General features: G+C 44.1%; 1 protein-coding gene across 8 annotated transcripts in view; it reads right to left on the bottom strand.

Annotated features, from left to right (window-relative positions):
- Cit (citron rho-interacting serine/threonine kinase) overlaps positions 1–24571 on the bottom strand; it is a 176565-nt gene that overhangs the window by 71604 nt on the left and 80390 nt on the right. For all 8 annotated transcript variants that reach the window (XM_048342854.1, XM_048342855.1, XM_048342857.1 and 5 more), the window contains 8 exons: positions 16333–16438; positions 15208–15351; positions 13704–13823; positions 7509–7679; positions 7197–7247; positions 5474–5527; positions 4060–4200; positions 2108–2233 (listed from right to left, as the gene is read on the bottom strand). In XM_048342854.1, coding sequence (XP_048198811.1) covers positions 2108–2233; positions 4060–4200; positions 5474–5527; positions 7197–7247; positions 7509–7679; positions 13704–13823; positions 15208–15351; positions 16333–16438 — 913 coding nt within the window. The remainder of the gene's footprint in view (positions 1–2107; positions 2234–4059; positions 4201–5473; positions 5528–7196; positions 7248–7508; positions 7680–13703; positions 13824–15207; positions 15352–16332; positions 16439–24571) is intronic.

The following is a 24571-nucleotide window of genomic DNA, read 5'->3' as shown; positions in this document are numbered from 1 at the left end:
GTGATCTGGGAAAGTTGAGAGTAAACAGGATTCTTATTAATAAAAACATTTTTCAGGGCTTTATGTATGCTCACTAAAGGATTGCCTGCACTTACTGCTTTGAATAAAGCCAAAGACTTGGGTATAACAAGAACCCCCAATTATCTGTTTGCAAAGTTCTTAGGAGAATAGCAAATACTTTCAGGGAAACATCATGTGGGGAACTGTTTCCCAGAATCATCATTATATAACAGTATTAAGGACCACTCTCTGAATCCTAAGCAAAGGGTTCTTGAGCAAAAGGCACCTTCAGTTAAATAAAGTCACAACCCACAAAGGCACTTGGGTGGGTAGTAAGATACATTCAAGCAAAGAAACCACTTAATTTTCTTTTGGGTTAAAAAAAAAAATCACCTGATATCATCTTTCCTTAGTTTCAGTCTTCATAAGATGGAATTAAAATGGAAATCAGAATCTAAAAATAGGTCCAGATAGCTGAGATACCTGAAATTGACAATTTTTGAGACCAAAATTTCTGGTCTATCTATGAATGGGAGTTTAGAACACAGAAAATCCGAGAATGCAGAAGTCTGGCTTCCCACATTTTAATTACAAATGAACATTTGGAAAAGCAGATAGTCTAAAGTCTGACTGTTTAGTGGTTTGGCATTTTTTGTTGTTGTTGTCATTTTTTTTAAACATCTCTTTTTCTATATGTGTTGGATCAACCCTGCAGTTGTGTTATGCAAATACCACCATTCACTGCTACACTTCCAGCTCCTGGAACAGTGCCTGGCACATAGTAGAAGCTCATTAAATATTTGTTGAATGAATGAATGAACACATCACCATTAAAACAGAGGAACACTTTGCAACCACAAGAGAGTTAACGACTTTGTTCCAAGCAAGGGATAGATAGCAATAGTGGTACCTAATTTTACTGATAAAATTCCCATCCTTGACGACAGCCAAGAGAAACTTTGATGATAGAACAAGAGAACGGAGAGGGTAGACTAACAGTCACACACTTGGTTTTGTGTGCAGACACATACACATATATATATATATAAAGACCAAGTATCAAAGCGCAGCAACTTAACCTCTTTCACCCATGTGTTCGAGAACATTCATATTCTTACTAGTCTACACAGAGAAATGCATCAAGGGTTGAACAATTCAGGTTAAGCTGGGCTGGTTTAATAACTTGAATAAGCATAAGTTGGCCGTTCATGAGTTCATTCTTGAGGTTCTTGCTGGAACCTTGCTGCTAAGAAGTGACGTGGAGAAAGAGATGAAGCAGGCTGTTCGTCACCTCCCCTTCTGATATAATGGGGAGGAATAACTCAAAACTTTCCCAGGGATGGGACAAAAAGGAGGTCATGCGTAGACTTCGATCATCACTGAGTCTCTCAACCATGACAGCAAAATTCTGGCTTTGGGACAGACATCCAAAGAAACCCTTCTTCCTTCCTAGTAGGCAGAATACTTGCAACATATCTACAACTGCAACCATCCGAACCTTTCCTTGATTACTTTGGTCATCAGAGCCTAAGAAGGTCTGGATGATTACAAACTTAAAAAAAAAAAAAAAGGAAAACTTTTTTTTGTTGTTTTAATTATAATAATAACCAACTGTAGCAGAGAATGAGTGGGTGAACAAGGACCTATGACAAATACTATTCTGAGAAAAACAATTCTGTCTGAGTAATTCCTTTTTTCTCTAAAAGCAGGAATCTAGGGTTTGGGTCTAAAAATTCTAAACCTTGACAGGGTTGTAAATTGGTATCTTGAAGTTACCCAGCCATACAGAGCTCCGCTGAAAGATGTATATGCTCCTACAAAAATGTGTCGAAAATGAAAAGATGCACGTTCTACTAAAAAAAAAATGCCAGGCAGTAAGCAAAGAGAGCAAAACAATAAAAAATTATGATTGGATCTGTTACCAGTGCTTAAACAGCCAATATTTGGTCATTCATGCTATTCTACAACATGGCGCTCAACCAAAACCAGCTCTCTTAAACTCACCAACTTGGCGGTAACTCCCTTGGGACTGTTCACTTCTCACCCCTTCCCTTGGCAATCTCTAACCTGTTTATCTTTGGACTTTGCAAGTTCTGTTCCTGCTCACCAGAATTTTATCAGCCATCTGCTGGATCTGTTGGGATTTTGTCTGGATGTCATCCTTCAGTCTGTTTTCTCTACGCTCCATGGTCTCTAGTCTCTTTACCTTGTTCTCCAGAGAATGGCGGCGTTCCTGTAGGTCATGAATCAATCAGAGAGTTTTAATGGCGCATACCACCTGGCGCTCAGGAGGGAAAGAGCCCTCCAGAAGCATGCGCTCAAATCGGGAAGAAAAGTTCTCGGCCACCTGAAGCAACAGTGAAGAAAAGAAGGCTCTATAATTCAAGGGCTCAGCTGCGTCGATTCCAAGAGTGCATTCATTCATTCAAATATTTACCAAGCACCTACTATCTGCAAAGTACCACACTGGGCATCATGGAAAATAGAGAGGAAGATGTCGTCATTCCCACCTTTGCAAAAGATAAGATAAATACAAAGAAAGACAACATAGGTTAAAGGGCTGGAGGGGTGAGGGCACAAAGAAAACAGGTGTGGGATGCTCTGAGAGGCAGAAAGGAGGACTTTCAGCCAGTGGCGAGGTGACACTGAAGTGGGGGCATTGAAGAAGAAGAAGGGTGCAGGAGTGAAGGAGTTTGGAGTAGGGAGGACTAGAGAGGAGGAAGAACAACAGCACCCTGTACAAAGCAAAGCCCATTTGCAGAAACATGGGTGTGGTCAAGAGCCAGCGCAAGCCCCAGGTAAAGCCTAGGCTTGCCGCTGGGTGGGTTAGGGAGGAGCAGGCGAAAGGCAGCAATGACAGAGCTTGCGGGTCAGACGGTTAGAGTTTCATGTGCCAGGCTCAAAGGTGCCCTTAAGATATACAGAACCCCCTGGAAGCTTTGGGATGGGGTAGGGATGCCTGGGGGGGATCCAGGAGTCTTACACTGTGAGAGTTAGCTGAGAAGAAGCAAAGACCAAGAAACTGCTACATTTGCTCAACTGAAAAGGGCCTGTATACTGAAGAAGGCTACAGAAGTAGCAAGGAGGGGGTGGGACAGGGGATGAGCGGGGGAAGCAGCATTTATTTATAGGACTGAGTGACTCACTGAATGACAGGGCCCAAGATCAAGGGGATGATGCCAAAGTCTCAAGCCCAGGGTGACCAGAAGAACGCTGGTGGCCCTGACCAATGTGAGGCAATAGAAGAGAGAGAAGACACAAGGTCACCCAAAATCTGAGGCACTTGGGATTATAGAGGAGTAGGGGAAATAGGGCCAGGAGAAGGGGGTGAGGATAGCCTTAAAGGGCCATGTGTGGGTAGAGTCACGCCCCAATTGTGTTAGAGAAAAAATGAAAGACTCAGCACTCGAATGGTAGAAACGATATCACGTCTGCACCTCTGAACAAACACCCAAGGCTGGGGATTGGCAGAAACCCCTAAAGAAGTGTCATGTTTTTTTACTCTATAGTCATCTACTCTGCATAAGTTGTACAATGAAAAAAAGCACTTATGTTATGTTCAGTGTAACTATATAAATGGTTTCAATAACAACAACAACAAAGAATCTGAAGGAGAGAAGAGGCCCCAAAATATGGATCTGAGAGTCACTGTCATGTGGGTAAAAGGTAAAGCCTTGAAAATTAAACATTATTCATGTGGTGGGAGGGACAGCAAGACAAAACAGAGAGAAGAAGAAGAGAGACTTGAAGATGCAGTTATAGTGAGCCTAAAAATACAAATTCTCCCAGATTAGTGAGGAGGCCAGAGGGAAACAGACAGCAGAGCTTCTGTGGAGACGTCATTGGGCTTGGAGCGGCTGAGACAGATCTTTCTTTCCTCTGGGGGGTGGGAGAAAAAGTTTCCAAGCCTGTCGAGTTTCAAAGGGAGCTTCAGAAGGGAAGAAGTTTGGTCAGACATGAGCAAGTGATGATTTCCCATTCCTTTCCCTTGGCACAATCAAGGTCAATCTCAAGGTCACTTGGGGTGAGTTCATGGCAGGTTGGAGACCCCCTGCTCACCTCTGCTTCTACAAGCTTCTTTTTTATGCCTTCTGAAGAATCTTCTCGGTTCTGCAACTTCTCTAGCTCCCTCTCAGCCCGCTCCTTGGCCTGGCGGATATTCTGCAGCAGCTCAGTGGCCTCGGTGCTGGCTTTTACAGCCTTACAGGGGGACAAGAGGAACAAGACAGTAACAACAGTCTGGACAAGGTAGGTCACACTCAATGTAGACTGCATCCATTTTTTAAAACACATAAGCAAAAAAAAAAAAAAAAAACCACATATAAGCATTCTTTTTATTGTGAATTTTGTCTATTCAAAGGGGCACTTTTTTAATACCACTGAATCTGGCATGCATCTATCATTGCTTAAAGCATTTCTCTTTGCTGTGCTACAAAAAGAAAATCATTGGTAGCTCCAATGCTATACAATATAGCGAATCAGACAAAAAGTTCAAGATGGTTGGTCTAACTAAGAATTAATGTTGTTACCTCTGACCCCTTATTTTCTTCTTATTTGAATGATTTTACTTGCTAACTTTCCTATAGAGAATTTTAAAACTTTCACCAGAAGAAAACAAAAGGCTACAATTACAATTATTTTTAAGTAAAAGCTTTGCATACGAGCATAATAGTCATAATCGATGATCATTCACAAATCCAAAATTACAAAAAAAACGACCCAGCTTAACTGCTGGACTTCATAGTTATTAATTTTTATTTGGGTCTTAACTGCACTACAGCTGATAGCATTGAAACATCAGACGTTATGAGGCTACCAACCTCACATGTATTCACTTTAATTAAAATCTTCAAAAGTAGACCCTGAAAGAAAAAAACCTCCATTTCTTATTATTTGTCAATTATATCTTAACAAAGCTAGGGAAGAAAAGTCAGGAAACAGTTCTTAAAATAAAAATAGAAGCAGGACCATTAGCACAAAATTTGCAAGAAATTAGACATCAAACCCAGCCCATCTGCTGCTACGTCATGATTCCAGGGAACCCCCCAACCATTCTCCGGGCACTGAGGCTTCTGAGGGAAGCAGTCGGGGTGAGGAAGAACCCAGGCTTCTCCTACGAACATGCCATGTGGGGAACCAGGCCCCTTGAGGCACAAGGAGCAGTCTCTTGGGTTCTATCATAGCAGAATTAGAACTTTTTACTTGAGTGTCTCACACAGCTTGGGTTTTAAAAATAGGCACTGTTGATATGTCTCAAAAGGAAATCTGAATATATATATATATATATATATATATATATATATATATATATATTCAGAACTTTGATATTTTCAGGTAATCGCTCCCTCCCCCTCCATTTTCCTCAGCACTGGGGTGACTAATTCTGTTTCTCTCATCTTCAACACTCCAGGAAAGAGGCAAAGAAAGGGCTGTGGAAATAGGTTGGGGGGGGTCTAAATCACCTCAGTCTTACCTTCTCCAGCTTTTCCTGGAGCTCCTGGATTTTGAGCTGCTGCTCTGCATTGACCTATTTTTGACATGCCAGGAAATAAGGCAAAAGGCCAATCAGCATCACATCTCTCACATCTCACTGCATATACTGTAGTCCTACTTCTTTCAAGTTCCTGTGGGGGTCCTTGGGGTTTGTTTTCCTTTTTTGGGGGCGGGGGGAGGGCTGTTTTCTAAACAACCAATAGCAAGGAAGAACAGCTGGCCTGTCAGAAGCTCTGACATCTCAGGGCAAAGCTCCGTGTCAACTATTTTTTTTTCTCTAGAACCAGAGCAACACAGAAATGTCAATAACACAGAAATGCCTGATAACACAGTAAAAAATTTCAGGGAGTACAAAGGGTGAAGGGAGGGCGAACACAGTCAAAACACTCCATGGGAACATGTGAAAATGGAAGGAGGAAACTTGATGAGACAGGCTTGGGAAGGGGGAAGGGGAGGAAGAAGAGGAGAAAGAGAAGGGAAGAGGCAGGTGAAGGACAGAGGCAGTGACTGTGATCAAGAAGCACTGTGTACAGAAATGGACATGTTCAAGTGAAGCCTCCCGTACCATGAGATGACTTTAGAATTTCCCTGTTTTATTTCACATCTGGAACTACATGCAACTGTGAGGAGATATAACCTCTGGGTCTACATGCTATGAGGGGGTACAACCGAGAAAGAAATCTTTTCTCTCTTTTAGAACTATCACATGGAAAGGTTGATGACCAGAGTACAACTGAAAGCCAGGTGCCTGTGGCTTGGGCCTGTAAGCCGAGCTACACAGGAGGAATGAGACCTGAGGCCATCTTCAGCAGAAAAGTTTACTAGGTTCCGTTTCACAAAATAACTAGCAAAAAAGCAGGGCTGGAGGTATGGTTCAAGTAGTAGTGTGCCAGCCAAGACCCTAAGTCCAAACCCCAGTTCTGGAAGAAAAAAAAAAGCCTGGAGGGGCTGGTAGTTGAGCTGGATTCAGTCCCCAGCAAATAATAATAATAATAATAATAGTAACAACAACCACCTAATGACTCCCACTGATAGTTACCCTATGATATACAGATGGGTTACCCTTTGATATACAGCTACCTAGAAGACAAAAATCATCAGATCAGAGTTGAAGGCTAACCTGAGCAAAAAAAGTGTAGTGGTGCTTGCCATTCCAGATATGGAGGAAGCACAATGGCTTGGCACAGTGGTGCATGCCTGTCATAATCCCAGCTATGAGAAATAGGAGAGAAAACAGGAAAATTATATGCTCAAGCCAGCCTGGGCATAAAGTAAGACCAAGAAGTGGTAGAACACAGCCTCACAAGAGTGTGAGGTCCTGAGTTCAAATCTCTGTATCACAAAAAAAAAGTTTATGCTAGAACCAGGGGCAGTAGCTCATTCATACAATCTCAGCTACTTGAGAGCAGAAATAAAGAGCAACCAAGGCCAAGAAAAAAACAATGTCATCAAGAACCTATTTCTTAAAAAGCTAGTGAAATACTCATTACAAGGGAGGCAGAGGTAGGCTGACTGATCTGAGACTAACCTTGAGCAAAAGTAAGAACTTGCCAGAAAAAATAACTATAACAAAAAGGCTGGGGCATAGCTCAAATGGTGGAATGTCTGCCTACCAAGTGTAAAGCCCTGAGTTCAAACCCCAGTACCATGCCTCCCACTCCTGATCTAGCTCCAAAAGCAAAACCAATTAATAGGAAACATGCCTTCTCCAGTTTGGAATATTCTCCTACTTCAGGTTTCCCTTGATCCTTTGCCTGTAAATGACAAAAGATAATATTTACAAAACGTCAACACTCTTGAAGTCTTACAGACATTTCTACTTTCTCTGTCTTTGTGACCAAAACAATAACAATAAGCAGTAAATAATGATATCTTCCTGCTATACACAAAGACTAGGAGCTTCCTATGAATCCCTACCTTTATTTATGAAGCGAGGGGGGCCCTGGTGTCTTGGGAAGATGATCTGTGCTTGGGTTCAAGTAGCCCCCCCTTTCTTGCAGGGAATGGCCAACTACCTTTAACAGTTTATGCTGACATTCAGTCGCCTTCCGCTTGAATTCTTCAGCAGCGAGCCGAGATTCTCTGAGCTCAGATTCATAGAGATCACTCCGTCTTCTGGCGGAGACCAGGTCCTCTTCCAACTGATTCATCATCAGCCTCATCTCTTCCACCTGAGCCTGGTACTCCTACAGGGCAGGCAAAGGATGCAGATGAACTCTGCAACTCAGAGCAAATGGGCGGTGAGGATGAGCAGCTAGCTAAGCAGCCACAGGAAAAGAGCATGTGGTGGGGAGGGGGGGAATGGGTCAAAGATCCGGAAAGAGGCACCATGGTGGCAAAGGGGAAGGGGTATCAGGGGACAAGAAGGATGAATACTAAATCCTTTCACTGCTTCAGTGTAGAATCTGGGTCTTCAGTAAGTCCACTGGGAGCGCATGTGCAGAGAGGAAGATCCTCTGAGCAAATGCCCACACACACACACGCTATGCCTAGAACTTAGTCACAACACAGGCCTGAGGGCTGCGCTTTAAACACAGATAAACTGCTTACGTGTGCTTCTCCTCCTCCAAGGGTAATCATTTCTATAGATTTGTCCTTCGCAAGTCATGAGCTCCTAACACAATTAGATATGGTGCGAGTTTTGAAATTAACCTTTCAGACGGCGCTAGAGGGTAATTGGAAATCTCAGTGGAACGCATCCGGAGAAAGTGGAACTCATCATTGTCAGTTTCTCACCATTAATTTTTCTGGGCCCCAAATTGAAGGATAAACTCCACATTGCTTCTGTAATTCAAGTCACCCTCAGATTTGGAAGAGCTACAGAACACTGGCTCAGGGCAACATAACTTGCAAGAAAAATTCTGAGAGAAGAATGATCTTGTTCCTTGCAACAAACCCTTTCACATGAGACAAAACCATTTTTATTTCCCAAAATGAATTTCTAAAATCCAAACAGAGTATTTGAATCAAGATTTTTTTTCTCAGGAAGTGATTTAACCAGAAGAAATGGGCAATGGCTTTGAAAATGTTTGGACCAAAGGATAAATACATTCTTCAATATTAAAATCAAGGCCAAGTATGAGGATGAATAAATGAACATTTATTCATCCAAGATGACTGGATTCGAAGGGATGGAAAAGAAATTTTAAATAAAATAAAGAAATCTAGTCAAAACCACTTTTGGCATTCATAAAACTCAGTAGCATCTCTTAAATCTGTCACCCAAAGAATAACTAGTAAAAGATCAATTGACCAGGGGTTTTTATTTGTTTTGTTTTGTTTTTTAAGACAAGGTCTGGCTGTGGAGTACAGACTGGCCTCAGACTCACAATTCTTTTGCCTCTGCCCGTCAAGTGCTAGGATTACTTTGTGAGCCACCACACTCACTCAGCAAAGTAAGAAATTTTTTGTTGTTTTTTAGCCAGTAAGTTAAAGTTTGAGCCTTTTTTTTTTAGTAACAGGATATCAGTTAAATCATTCATCTCTCTGTAGCAGGTGCTCTCCCAGCATGCACTAACGGGGTGGTAATCTCACACAAATGATTTTCATGTGACTGTGCACTCCCTGTGTATCACAGGTAGCTGGGAAAAGAAAGCATGACCCTGAGATGGAGCACAAGTCTCATTCCATGCCCTCCCATCCAACCACATACCGTCATTACAGGCCGACCTCAGGATAATGGGCACAAAAAAGGGTTTCCTGGGTAGTGCATCCTTAAGCAGGTGATGTTAGATGAGAGGAAAGGCCAAATGTCTCCATAATTGTTCACCATCATCTGAACCTCAGAGACTGAAAATACATCCTCCATTTGGGCTTACTCGAGACCCTCCTCAGCCAGGGTCACATTAAGACTTACACAGATCACGACACTACTGGGCCTTTCATACATACATACATACATGTACATATGTGTATGTGAAAATTTTACTTTATTATTAAACTCATATGAATCTAGCAATGTTACTATTATCTATAAAAGCAATCTTTGTCTGAAAAGCTCAATTTTATGCATTAGGGTGAAGAAAAATTTAAGGTGGGTGTTTAATGGTGGTACATACCTATAATCCCAGAACTTGAGGGGGGGGGGGAGCTGAGGCAGGAGGACTGCAAGTTTGAAGCCAATCTATACCCAGTAGAAACCTTGTTTCCAAACAAAAATGAAAAAGAAAAAGAAAGTGGTAAGCACTGGAGGTTCATGCCTACAATCCTAGCTACTCATCAAGCTAAGATCCAGGGAATTATAGTTCAATGTCAGCCAGGGCAGAAAAGCCCACAAGACTCCATCTCCAAAATAACCAGATAAAATCAGAGCTGGAGACACATCTCAAGTGGTACAGCACCAGCCACACAAACAAGAGCAAGGCCTCGACTCCAAACCCCGATGCGAGGTGTGGTATGGGTGGGTGGGTAGAGACAGAAAGAAAATATTTTCAACTTTATACCACTCTCAAAGTACACTGGCACATGCATGAACACCCCCCCCCCCAAACTGTGATGGCAATGAAGAGCCAAAAGAAAGTCTTAGGCATCTTTTATTCTCAAGTTCCTTTTCGTTCTTGAACTTACGACAAGAAGAAGGAGATGTAGTTTTTGTGCTCTGTCAAGAGCAAGGACGAGCATCTATCCCCTTGTATCTGACCACCACTTCCCTTTCGTGAGCCATCAGCACCCAAGCAGAAGAAGGTAAGCATCAGTTAACACTCCTGCCAGCTCTCAGAGCTCCTGGGCACCTGGTCTGCTACAGGCAGCAGGAAGAATTCTAACTTGCTTGCTAACTTGTTTGCTATTTAATGAAGACTTCAAGAAAATGCTTACCAAAAAAAAAAAAAAATCTCACCTCAAAGCAAATCCCTGCTAAAGAGGAAAGGTAAGTGAAGTTGAGATCTATGTCCAAGGGTAGCTGAGAGAAAGCTGCACTGTCAGCAGTCAGCAGGGAACAACCTGTGGGCAGTTGAGAGGCGAGACAGAGAAACCAGGGACCACTTTCCCAGACAATGAAAGCCAGGCTGAATGCAGCTTCAGAAATGGGAGAGGGGAAAGAAGTAGCAGGCCGAATCCTATTAACCCAGAAGACCCTAACACAGAAATGATTTCTGGGCTACCTACAACCTGTTTCCTTTCCTGAGAAGAATCAATGATTTTTTTCAGAATGATGGATGAATTTCACTATCCCAGGAGTTTTAGGTGTTTTCCACTTTAAGCCAAATCCAAACACTTGATAAGGAGCAGAGGAGTAGCTAGGTAAAAACAAAATATTCCAATTAAGAAAAAGAAAAAACAGCTGAGCAGGGAATGTGGCTTAGTGATAAGAGTGCTTGCCTAGCATGCACGAAGCCCTGGGTTTGATTCCTCAGCACCACATAAACAGTGGTACTGTGGCTCCAGAGGTAGAGTGCTAGTCTTGAGCCAAAGAAGCTCAGGAATAGTGCTCAGACCCTGAGTCCAGTCCCCAGGACTGACAAAAACAAAAAATAAAAAACAAAACAAAACCCACTTGTACAGAAAATTCGCTTTGGAAAGGGAAAAACAGAATTAATCTCAACTCTGGGAGGGATCAGCATCCTGAAAACCAAATACTACAAGTTTATTGTGAGCATTAAACACTTTCTTCTAGTCCGTAAACCCTCTGCTCCAACAAAATATGCCATATATATTCCAAACCTAGAACTATACCACCCCACCACCATCACCAGTGGAACTTTTACTAATCATTAAATCTAAAACTCCACATTCCTGCCAACTGTGATATGAATCATAAAAGACATCGCTTTTGAACTCTACCATCCGCATCTATCTTTCTCAAAATGTCCTGTTAATTCTATTTTTCTGGAACTTCGTGGATAACAGCTGCTCCCTCTGGTGGCCAAACGCAGCTTTCTTTCATTTCCCTGTGCACCTCGCCACCCCACCCCACCCCCGCCACAACACACACCCCTGCACCCCCACCCCATGTCCCCAAAAGAGTAAATCTCCAAACACATTGAACTCAAGGGAGAAGGCAGCTCCTGCCTCCTGAAACTTTTAGCATGAAGACTGTTGATAAAAAGGCGCATGAGTCACCTGTCAAAGCAGATTGCTCAAAGCCTGTGCGTGCCCTTCGAAATCTCTTGGTACTACATTCAAGGACCTGGGGATCTGTGTGCAGTTTCCTAGGCACATTTATTTATAATGCTCTTATCAAGAGAAAGCTTGAAGGATATTAACCCCTCAAGGACATTAACTTATCAAGCAGAAGGATATGAAACCCGTAATTTAAAAATGTTAAGGTGATTCATTCAGTATACCAACAAGCCTCCTTCTCTCTGAGAAAATCACTCTTTCTTTTCTTTCTTTGAAGAGTAACTAATAGATGCCATGTGCAGGAGTTCCTTGCATTCAGGCCACCCAGATGGCTATGTCGGTGCTATCCAGAGAGAAACATGCTCATTTCCATCAACGTGCCCATTAGATTTTCTGGAGTGAATGAGAGTTGCCTGGCAGCTGATAAATCCTGCTCTCCAATTACTCACTGCCATCTCTTCATTAAAGTTTCTATTTACAGTTTCTTCAAAAGACAGAAAAAAACCCATGCTAAAAAGGAAACAATGAGGCAATATAAAAATGAGCCATCCTAAAGAAAGCCCTTTGATAGAGGGAGAGAAAATAAAAGAGTGGGCTTTTTAAAGGTCTCAATTCTCTTTTTTGAATGCTCAGGAGACAGCTTTCTGTACTCAAATATGCCGTGTTAATTCTGACTTGGCCTGAAAGGCTCAAACTTTTCTCCTAGGGTCTTTCTTTCTTTCCTTCTGTGCAGGTCTTAGGTCTTGAATTCAGAGTCTAGGTGCTGTCTGAGCTTTTGTACTTCAGACTAGTGCTCTACCACTTGGGGCCACCGTGACACTTCCATCTTTTTGGTAGTTAATTGGAGAGAGAAGATCTCATGGACTTCCCTGCCTGGGCTGACTTTGAACCCTGATCCTCACTCAGATCTCAGCCTCCTGAGTAGCTAGGATTACAAGTGTGAGCCACCAATGCCCAGCTATGGGGTATTTCTTTATAGACATAAAACTATGAATGATCCTGGACTCTCTCAAAATTTTAAAACTGCATCCAAAGGATTATTAGAATACTTAATTTTCTGTGACAATCTAAAGCATGGGTTGACAACCTTTTCTATAAAAAGCCAGAAAGTAAGCAACCTCAGCTTTGCAGGCCATACCCGCTCAGTGACAAGCGCCCCTCTGTGCCTCCATAATGTGAAAGGGGCCATGACCAATACAGTAATAAATAAACACGGCTGCGCTCCAAGAGAACACTACCTATGCAAACTAAAATTTGAATTTCATAACATTTTCACATCACAAAATGTCATTTTCCTCTTGGTTTTCTGCAACCATTAAAAAAAAAAAATTTAAAGCATTGTTACAAGTCCCTCCCTCCCCCCCAAATGAGTGGTAAGCCAGATTTGTCCCACAGGTTGAAGTCTTCCCACCCTTACTCTAAATTGACTTTGTTGTTTCTTTGGCAGCACTGGGGTTTGAACTCACGGCTTGATGCTTGCTAGCCAGGCACTCTACTTCTGAAGCCACATCTCCACCCCTTTGTGTTCTGGTAGTTTTGAGATAGGTTCTAGTCTTCTGCCTGGGTTGGGCCGGACAGTAATCCTCCTGTTTACAATTCCTGTCACAGGTGGAATGACAGGTGTGTACCTGTGTGCCCGGCTTTTTTGTTGGAATGGGGTCTTGTGAACTCTTATTTCCTGAGTTAGCCTAAAAACCAGTCTTGTCAAGCTCCACCATACAGCTGGGATAAGAGATAAGCACCACCATGCCCAACTATTGGCTAGTATGGAGGGATGGGGGGAGGTAGTGTCTCATAAGCTTTTTTCCCCAGGTTGACCTTGAAACACAATGCTCCCAGTCTCTACCCCCCAAATAGCTATGATTACAGGCATGAGTCACCAGTCCTCAGTCTCGATCAACACCATCACTAACAAACAGTGGGCATTACAGGGATGTGGATTTCAAAAGGAGCTGAAACAAACAAGCTCTGTATGATTTAGATAAATCATGAAAATCTAAAGTTGCCGAGTAACCTGCATAGCTGTCTTGCTTCCCACTCCCACCTCAATCCCCATCTTCCCTCCATTTACCCTCTGTCTCTCAACTAGGCTGGAAATGAGAGGTCCACACTGGCTGCCTGGCTGCTCTGCTGGGGGCATGCCGTCATACCTGCTCTTTGATCTCCTGGAGCTTCCGGCTCTGCTCTCTGATGTCATGGAGAAGCTGCAGGGCTTTATCATCCTCCTGAGACACCTCCATCCGCGCTTGCTCCAAACTTCGCTTTAAGCTCTGTGGAAAGCAAACGTGTTTAATAGGGATGCCCTGAGGAGTCTGCTCTGGTTGAAAAGATTCATTAAGAGAGCTGCATCGCTGCTTCGCAGACACCAGGATGGTTCAGGTGACGGACCAAAGTTGACAACTTCCAGCTGGTTGCCGATTTCCAATTTTCAACCTGTAAAACCCCTTTGGTGCAAGCAAACGTCATCATAAGCTTTTGCGACCTTACAGAGCCGGCCTGAAGTACCATCCATCCCATCTCCTGCCACCATCTACCAGTCCTCCATCATACTTACTTGTATGTTTAGGGCCAAAAAAGTAATTAAGATTCATTAGCCATTTACAACTACTGTCAGGATCACTATCTGGCCTTCCCTGGAATATCAATAACTTAAAGACGCTCAAGGATATGAACCTCTTGAAAGTAGCAACAACTTAATCTTCTATATAGGTACTGTGTAAGAGCTGAGTGGCTATCTCTTATCTCCTGCCTCATTTTTCCTGGACACCTATTCTCCATATGCTTCCCTCAAGTCCTTCAATGGCACTGAAATATGTATCTGAAAAACACAGCTGAATAACTTCACCCACCACTGAAAGGCAGCCAAGCCTGGAATGGAAACATAGCAGTTATTCTTAATCAGCCCAGTTCTATAGATTTCTCTCTCCCCTAGGGAGAGAAAAGGGGGGGAAAAAAAAAAAACTTCAGAAATGTGTGATTCAAGTTCTAAGACGGTTTAATCAGGCACATTAAAAAAAAAAAAAAACACCTGAATGAAAAATTTCACAAGACAATGGAGAAGACAGTCTACTCTTGTGAAGGAAAGAAAAAAAAATGAAAGTCACATGGTAAATAATGACAAGAGAGCCCTGGGTTTCAAGCCTGAGTTTTTCTTGTCACTACACTAGTGGTAGGAATGAAAAAAATTGATTTCAGTCAAATTTTCATATGTTTTCTTATAGTGGGTTGGAAGTTTTGTTCCTAAAGCTGAATTGTGTTGGTGAACACTGTTTTAGGACTAGATAGGTTGAGGATGGGAGATGTCAAGACCTTTTGCAACCTGGAGCCATGCTGGCTCTATCCCGTCTCCATGAGCCAGCCTGACAGCACTCTGGGCTGAGTGCAGCCTCATTCCTCAGGGTTCTCATAGTAATCACAGATCTTGCTATTGCTACCCTCCTCTCTCTTTCTCTCTCTTGCCTCTTTGTCTTTCTGTCTGTCTGCCTCTGTCTCTGTCTCCTCTGTCTCTGTCTTCTCTGTCTCTGTCTCTCTGTGTCTCTCTGTCTCTGCATTGGTTGTGATGTGCCTCATGCAGGCTTCCTTCATGAAACAGGATGAGATACACACAACAGGAAGTGCCGCCTCCAAGGGAAGGGGGCTTTGGGGGAGGCTCACACTGCATTCTGTGATGTAGGTAGCAAGGTCCTGCTCCAGGAGGGATCTCTGAGTCTCAGAGGCCTTCAGCTCCACCTCCTTCTGACTAAGCACAGCCTCCACCTCTGATACTCTCCGATGTAACCGGGTCATTTCCTGCTCCATCTGAAATAGACACATGGACAGGTTAAAAAGGGTTCCTTGAGGTTGGTTAGGAGCAATTAAAATCTCAAGAAGCCCCTGAGACCACCTGGTGGTCTGGGCTACTGCGAATTTAGCCAGTAGTTGGGATGCAAATACCATTGTTTCTTCGCCCAGGAGCACACAGTTCTTCGTAGGGACAGTCACCAAATGCTAGGTCACTCCTCTCATCCAAGTCCCAATTCACACTTGGTCACTTCTCTAACCCAGTTAGCAAGGAAGCCACCATCATCATTTTTCACCTGTTTTGCCTTTTTTTTGTTTGTTTGGTTTGTTTTTGCTTTTGGTTTTTTGGTGGGGTTTTTTTGTGTGGTTTTTTGTTGTTGTTTTTGTTTTTTGCAGATGTCACTTTAATTTTTATCCCAAATCCATCTTGATCCCCCCCATCTCTCCTTGCAAAGATCTAGAGGACAATCCAGGACAAGGCAAGGAGACAATTATTCGTCTGTACTCTCAGGAGTCCGGGACAAGCAGTGACTTTAATAAAGTTTTCCAGAGTTGCCTCTGGGCAGGAACAGTGAGCGTTAAGAGACGTTGAGCATAATCAAACACAGTGGCCGCAGTGACACAAGCAGGAGTTTTAAAAGACTAGGAAGAAAGACTTCGCATCACTTAAAGCAGATGAGTTTGCAACTCAGCCACAGGTGAGGACCCACGCCACCTGCCGGAAGAAGCAGACATCGGGCTGGGTCATGCTGAAAAACGGGGGCCGTTTAAATCCAGGGCCTCCTCTGGTTAAGACTTAAAAGGATTTATGGCAACGTCAAGGCCCCGAATTCATCTCCCTCTGAGCTGCTGGAGGAGCGACTTCGGCAAGGGAGAGAGTGAGCGCCACCTGGATCAGGAGGCTCAGCGCCAGCAGCGGCCCCGGGCAGATCCCTTGGCATATATTGACGGGAAGATCCTGGACCGAGGAGGAGGGAGGCCAACTGCAGAGATAAATACCTTGTGACACTTGTCCTGAGAGTCTTGAAGCTCTTTGCTTTTGATGAGGAGTTTCTTTTCCATGGAGCTAGTCTTGGCAGGGGAGTCCAGACCCGACACAACAGACCTGGAGAGGAAGATCTAATGTCAAGTGGCGTTCAGGCGAGACTGGGTTACTGAGGTCAGAAAACTGCAGCAGGGACGGGTGAGCCTGCCAGCATGCTGCAGCCACAGGCACCATAGGCCTCAAGCAGCTTCCAATGACATCAAAGCCATTAGGCAGGAGGGGAGCATGATGCAAATTCAGTCCACTGACCTGGGACAAAGACTCAGCCGCCCTGAGCCTTGGTTTCCACATCTGCAAGGTGGGATGACAATAACAGACTCTACCACTGGGCAAGGGTGAGCATTAACAATACAGCACCATACTAATGCACTAATGCACTAATGCACTAATACTCTCAACTGCTACCTACTGTGCATCCACTCGGTTCCAGAAACCATTTAAGGGACTCCCCCTCCTCTACCAACCCTCCCTCCCCACCACTAACCAAGCACACAGGCCCCACCCTCCTGGAGCTGACTTTCTACAGAGGGCAGATAGACTGCATCAGGCAGATTCATAAACAAAAAAAAGTGACAGGTGAGAAAGACTTCAATGAAAGAAGGAGAAGGGGGGAGGAGAGGCTATGGGAGAATAAATGGGGTTGGGGTTCCATTTTTAAGCAAGTGATTAGAGAGGGCTTCTCAAAGGAGATGACATTTGACCTAAGATATGAAGAAGACAAAGTGTTGGCCATACAAGGCTCCAGAACAAGGTCCAGGAAGAAGACAATAAGAGATCTAATAGATACAAAAGCCCCAAGTCAGGGCAGGGCTAACACAACAAATTTTTTCCAGTTACTCTACAGGTCAAAGAATTATTTATTCCTTTCCCAAGCTAGTGAGTTTGAGTCTATTTCACTTTATTTTAAAAAATAAAATAAAAACCAGCTAATGCTCATGATGGCTAGCCAGACCCGTTCCCAAAGATGTCAGTGTCTTACTCCCTACCACAGCGAGTAAGTCACCACACACAGAAAGTGTTGTGATTACGTTGGGAATCTTGTTGGGGAGACCATCCTGGGTTATCTAGATGGGTCCAATGTAATTACAAAAGTCCTTAAAAGATAGAAAGTGAGACAGGAAGGAGAGGGGACCTGAGGTCACTGCAGGCTTATAAGATGGAAGAACAGTTCAAGAGCCAATCAAAGCAGACAGCTTCTAGAAGCTGGGAAAGACAAGAAGATCAGTTTTCTCCTAGAGCCTCAAGTTGAGAGGGCAGCCTCAGCTAGATGGATCTCAGCCCAGCAAAACCCACCCCAGACTCCTGACCCCCAGAACTGCAAGACAATACACAGGTGTTCTCTTAAGCCATGATTCGTTACAGCATCAACAGGAAACTCATACAGTGACTGATCTCTGACCACATACCTGGTTCTGTTGGAATGCTAGACAAGTCTCAACTTGTCTTTCCCCACAACAACTCTCTGAGGCAGACATGAGTTACAAGGTGAGGAAAGAGGTCCAGAGAGGTGATAAATGGTTTCTGTTGTTCTCTATAGGAGCTGGGGGAATGAGACTGAATGAAGACAACTCTGAGGAAAATATCACAAAAATGTAATAGGCTGTCCGGGGAGTGGACAAGTTGATCCCACAGAAAGGACATCCTCACCCATACATGCCTAAGTGACTGACACACATGCCTCATCCCTGGAAGCAGTTACTTATGGATTGAGAAGAATGCTCCCATTCCAGGCCATGTCCCTCAGTGGCTGGTTCTCTGAGTATAAACACTAGGACAGACGAAGGGCAGGCTGGGCCAGGCAAACAACCAGCCATGGTTCTTACGCATGGAAAGACATGGTGGAGCCCAAGGCTGCCCCATGGTGCAGTATTTGTTGCCTTGGTTACAGGACTGTGGGAGCTGGTTATCAATGAGCAAGCAGTGTGGGACTTACCAGCAGGTGGAAGTTCTGCTTTCTGCTGCCCCAAACGACTTCCTGCCTGAAAGAGGTCAACTCCCTACAGCAGTGCAAAACAACTCTCTTCCCACCGTTCCCAGCCCCAATGACAGGTGTGGGGTGATAGAGCTGGCTTGCTGTAGGCCAGTGGCAGCTCTCTGCGCTCACATAGTAGAGCAGCCAAGCAACTCGATACCCAGACTTGTGCTACTCTGTTCAAAGTCAAAACCCACTCTTCCAAGAGCTGTGCGAACCTTTCTGAGCCTCAGTCTCCTCAGTTGTAAAATGGAGATCAATCTAACCTACCTCAGTATCCTCGTGACCATTAAATGATATGGGCCATGTACAGCCCTTAGCATAGTGTGTGGCATGATGTGGAGATTGGATGAATATTAATCATTACTGGTATGGTTGGCATCTTTATTATTGCCATTCCTGCAATTATGTAAATAGCATCGGACTCCTAGGCCTATGACAGTCACTTGAAATGGTAACACTGGAGAGAGTGGGGTCTAAGTGTAATCTGTGCTATTATTTACATTGAGACAAACCATGGTTATTCATAGTAATGAGCAAAAGGGAGGGATGGCAATCTTTTCTAAAATCTCATATAGGGCTGGAAATTTTAACACCCCTCACAAGCCTATCATCTAGCCCCAAAACATGCACACAACACAATGCTTTCTTTTCATTAGAGATGAAATAGATGGCATGGCAATGGCCTTGAGTCTCCTTGCTATTTCCTGACTGCATTTTGGGGGGGTGGCCTAGGGAGCAAGACCCAACACACACAAATGGCTCCTGGTTTCTTAGTTATCAAGGGTCATTCTTGTGTCACTAAGCCACACACATGACAGGCACCACGGAAGACTACATGGGCCGTGCCTCTTTAAGCACAGAACTGGCTCCTTTTTAGATGTGCTCATGATAGTGAGGTGGGATGTGGCTGATAAAGCTTAATGACATGTGGAGAGCTGCTCCAGTGTGCTTAATGTTGACTAATGCATTGCTATGTGTAGCAAGTAGATAGCTTATTTACACACTCATATACAAACTCACACACACATTCACACACACACACACACACACACACACACACACACACACACACACATGCTGCTAGGTCACTCATTAAAGGGACCTAGAATCCAGGAGATGCACTGCTAGCACTCAAAGGCAGCGCAACAATCCTTCTCATCAAACTCTCCCTCATTCTGAGATTTTGGTGCTTGACAAAGGTCCACTGCTTAGGAGTTCTAAGAACAGCAATTAAGAGCTCTTCAGAATAAATATGCTAAAGAAAACATCTTTTAAGAGTAACTTTTTTTTAAAATCACATCTATTAAAAAAAAGCTTCAGTAAGGATGATGAGACTAAATGAAGAGTAGAGTAACAACCATAAGAACATTAATGAGGCTGGAGGAAAAGGCTGGGGGGTCGGGGAAGGTCCACAGCTTCCTGTCCTCAGTCTGGTGGCTGCATCTCAGCATCACCTGGAGCTGGAGGAGCTTTAACAAACACTATGTGCAGGGTCCACCCAGACAATTATGTCTGAGACAGACAGAGTAGCCTAGACTTCACCATCACCAGTGATTCTAACTATGCTGAATGGAGACACTGCAATCAGGTACCAGTGGCTCACATCTATAATCCTAGCTATTCAGAAGGCTGAGGCTGAGATCTGAGGATCAAGGTTCAAAGTCAATCCAGGCAGGAAAAGGTGCATGAGACTCTTATCTCTAATGAGCTAGAAAAAAAGCCCTGGAAGTAGAGCTATGGCTCAGGTGTTAGACCACCAGTCTTGAGTTTAAAGGAAAAAAAAGCCAATGGTCAGCTCCTAGGCCCTAAATTCAAGCCCCACTATCAGCACTGGAAGGAAGGAAGGAAGGAAGGAAGGAAGGAAGGAAGGAAGGAAGGAAGGAAGGAAGGAAGGAAGGAAGGAAGGAAGGAAGGAAGGGTGGGTTCATGCTCATGACTCAAATAACTCACTGTTGCCAGATTTTGATAGTGTGTGGAATTCTGGTCAGACTGTTTGGTATAGGTGCTTTGTGGGAGCCCAATTTTAATGCAAATCCTTATGGGTTATGAATGTCAACATAAGGGTCAAGTAAATGTCTGGTTCTCAACCAGGGATCATTTTGCTCATGCGCATATGCGACACAAGTACCCCAGGCATTTGGCAATGTCTACAGATTTTTTGTTTCATTTTAATTTCAACAGCTTGTGGTAAAAATGCTATTACCATCCAACGAGGTAGAAGACAGAGATGCAGGTCTGCACAATCCAGTCCCATTATGAGACCTAGCCAACCCAAAATGTCAATAGTGTCCAGCTGAGAAGCACTGCTGGAGAGGCACTGAAGTAAAGGAAGCCACAAAACCCTAGCCCCCCAGGAAGGAACAATCTAGGAGAGAAAATGAGTGTCACCACTCTCATGATCAATAGTGGCCATCCATCAAATGGGTCCTGGCTGTGACTACACCTCACAGATGACATCACTGGATCTCCCGCCATCTGATGAGAGGAGGATTGCTGTCCCTCTGGCACTAGGGCTAAGAAAGAGCTGACCCTCTCCAGCTCAGGATGATTTGCCTGAACGGTGCATGCCAGTCGGGCTGGAGGTTCAAAGTATGGACAGCTCAGATCTCAACACTGCTACTTCTTGGCTGAGTGAACATGGACAAACCCTGGACAAAATGCTGCAGATGCTTCAAGGTGGAGAGGGGGAGAAGTCATGGAGAAAATGGAGACTGGGTCATGTGAGGTAACTGGCTGGCTGCATCGGAGGCTAAACCTGAACCTCGGGACAGCCTGGGGAACCAAGAACAGCCACAAGCCAGATCAGCCCACCACCACCCCCAGGAAAGAGTTCAACCCACACACAAAAGCAACTCTCCCTCCTTCAAACGGTGGCTCCAAGGGGAACGATTAAATAGGAAACAGGATAGATTGCTGGAAGCCTCTGACGACGGAAGGCTCCAGGCTAGATGAGATGCAGTACAATGGGGATGCTAATAAAAGAACATGCAGCCTGCCCACACTTTGCTTGCCTACTCCTCCTGGCCACATCTCGGATGCACCGCCAGCTATCCCCATGGAGAGAAGCGACACTTCTGAGCAGCGAGTGCATGCAGCCACCTGCCCACACACAGCAGTGCTGTCTCTCCCCATGCCAAAGCCAAGTTTGGGTTTTCCCTCTTTCTTTCCAGCTTCTATTTTCTAGACGAAAAGAAAAAAATCACTCTGAAGTCAACATCTCTTCCTGATAAACACATCTGCCTTGTAAACAGAGAAGTCCTGAGCAGTGTTAAGAGAGGTGTTGGTTCAGGATACCAGAAGACAAGGGAAGCCAGTATCGGAGCAACAAAAAATACATTTGCTTCAAAATGTATTAGATAGGACCTAAAAATGGCTTTACATGAAACCACCACATTTAAGCAAAAAAAAAAAAAAAGATAAAATGCAGTTTTATAAATATAAAATATGCCTATAAATAATCTATATAACTCACGAAAATCCCTGAATAAAAGCTATTACCAGAATACTTCCTATCAAAAGAGAATAAATACAGTGTGGACTCTCATCCTATAAGCAAGAAGGCAGGCTACGACCTAAAGTCCATCATAATGATTAGGATCATAAGTGCCCAGCCTGTCTATTCCCCTAGGAAGAGAGCCCTATGCCTGTTTAATATGCCACCAAATCACAGATCACAAGCCATAGGCACTTTTGAGATAGCCAACAGTGTATGCTAAGATGTTAACATGAGAAAAATCAAAATCAGCTCAGCTGAAGGTCTCACCTTAATTGTGGCCAATGCCACTAAAAATACAGTCAACCACAAAAATGTAATGTGGTGGGAGGGTTGGGGAGGGTACCACCAGCATTCCACTTCTAAAAATACACTGGCTTTTAAGACTGTGCATTCTAAAATTTGTGAACTCACTTTATAAACCCATTATAAAATACTCAGCCATTGTGAGCACTTGAAAAAAAATGTATCAAAACCACTGATCTCCTACAGAGTTTCACTCTATCTAGTTTTGGGGACACACACATACATACACACACACACACACACTACCATATATATACAAACTACACACTCATACACTGACACACATAGCCAGCAGTAGCAGGTCTCCATATGAATTGGAGCACTTGTTATAGAACCATTAATGTGTACCTCAAAGATCATTTATCAAAAAATCACACTATTAATAAAAGTATAACCATTCATGTGAGTTTTTTTAATACAATTTCCAACTTTTAAGCCAGGGCTAATTTCATTGACAAATTTCCACCCATTGCTTGAATGCAAACTCACTTAGCTTCCTAGATCTAACTCTTGTACTGTCCCTCTATAAACCTGCCTACCAGCTATGGTCAGCAGGACCCTCTGTAAAAGGGTAATGTGCTTCCTCAAAATCCTCCAATGGGTTCCTGCTCCATGTAATGAGAGCCAAGTCCAGCTCTGCTGACCTCACCTTGGACCGTGTCCTCCATGGATCCTAAAAGCTGCAGCTGCTCAAATGGGCTTTCTGTTGGCTGGACACAAAAGATCAGTCCTGGCATCCAGGCCTTTGCCCTTTCCCCCTTCCTAGAATACCCTCTCCAGCTGTCTTTGAAAACAGCTCCATGTCGTCATCTTGGGAGAACACACTCTAGGCAGGTAGAGATTTTTTTTGCCTCTATATTCAAAGGTGCATCCTCAATTGCCTAGAAAGTTCTTGGCACACAGTAGGCTATCAGCCTGATAAACAAATGAATGAAGCCACAGCTGCTCCTCCAGGATGGAAGCTCCATGGAGACAGGGATTTTTTTCTGTCATGACTTCTACAAGTGTACCTAGCCCCATTTAGGTGCTGGGGATGGACTTACATGCCACCTCACAGGTACTCAGCTGTATCACTTTATAACCCAACCCTTGCTAAAGAAATACCTCAGGGCTCAGTTCAGGAAGGCCTTTCCTGGATACCTAAATGGACCGAACTCAGCGTCCAAGGCAGTTCTGATTTCTTCAGCCCTGGCCACCATTCGAATCCGTGTCACATACAGTGTTTGAACCCTTTCCTCATCCCCCTCCCCCCTGAGCTTCTTGAAGGCAAGGACTCATCTTTCCTGTTCAGAGACAGGCTCTGAACAATGGATGTGTTGGATGAGTGAGCAAGCAGAGTGAGTAAATGAGTGATGTGCCAGCATGCAATGGCCCAAGCAGCTAGAGGGTAAAGGTCACAGGAGAAAGGACTGTCAACCACAGATGACCTGCATGGTTCTGGGAAGCAATGTCTGAATGATGCACACTCTCTCATGAGGGGCAGGGGCGGGGGGGAGTGCCTCAATCACCCAGAGGAGGGTGGAAGCATGTGGCATCTATGCTGGGCACTGTAATAGTTGGCACCAGACCTGGATCCTGCTAGAAGTCTCCAGAGTGTTTTCTGGAAAAGGCAGATCTAACCAATGCCTTTGCAGACTCCATACAGAGTAAAATAAAATACGAGATAGAGACATTAGGACATCTCTCAGACACCCTGCGTGGAGCCAGCTTCTCTCAATGGGCAGAAAACAGTGGAATCTCTTTACAAAGCAGAAAAGGGGAGGGGAGAAGAAAGCTGAACGTGTCCCCAACCCCATCCTGAATAACAATAAGCAACATGAACACCTGCTCTGCTACGGGAGCAAAGCTAAGCATGCCACATGTCTCCGTGGGAAACTGATCACGTAAGCACTATTCTATCCCCCATTAGAGATGAGGGACCTGAGCTGAAAGAAAGTGAAATACCTCATCCATACAACTGGCAAGATGACACCTAGGTGGGAACCAGGGCCTATGTGATTCGAATGCCTGAACTTTTCATCAGAGGGCTACACTTTATCTGCCTCCACCCACCCCATCCCCCAAAAAGTACAGGACGCTTTTATTAGCCCTAAATCTAGAAGTTAGAAATGTAGTCCACCCTTTGGTACGTGCAAGCTGTGTGAACTTCAGAGGCAACTAAGCTTCATCATCATAAACTGATGAGTGTTGCTGGACAAAAGGAGAATGCTTACCAAATACTTGGGATACCTAAGGCCTGGTTCAGACTGACTTCTCTGGAAAAGGGACCTCTTTCACCTTGATTAGCAGACAAGGGCATCGATCCTGCATGACCCACCAAAGTCATGGCCATTAGAGGAAAGGTAAGGAATGCAGAAATCAGCTATCTATTGGCCCAAGTCCTCTGGTCTCAGTGTTCTCATCTATGAAATGGTGGCAA

Source organism: Perognathus longimembris, chromosome 3 (genome assembly GCF_023159225.1).
Source record: "Perognathus longimembris pacificus isolate PPM17 chromosome 3, ASM2315922v1, whole genome shotgun sequence".
Classification (NCBI taxonomy): domain Eukaryota; kingdom Metazoa; phylum Chordata; class Mammalia; order Rodentia; family Heteromyidae; genus Perognathus; species Perognathus longimembris.
The sequence above is the reverse complement of the archived record's forward strand: the minus strand, read 5'-3'. Positions and strand labels throughout refer to the sequence as shown.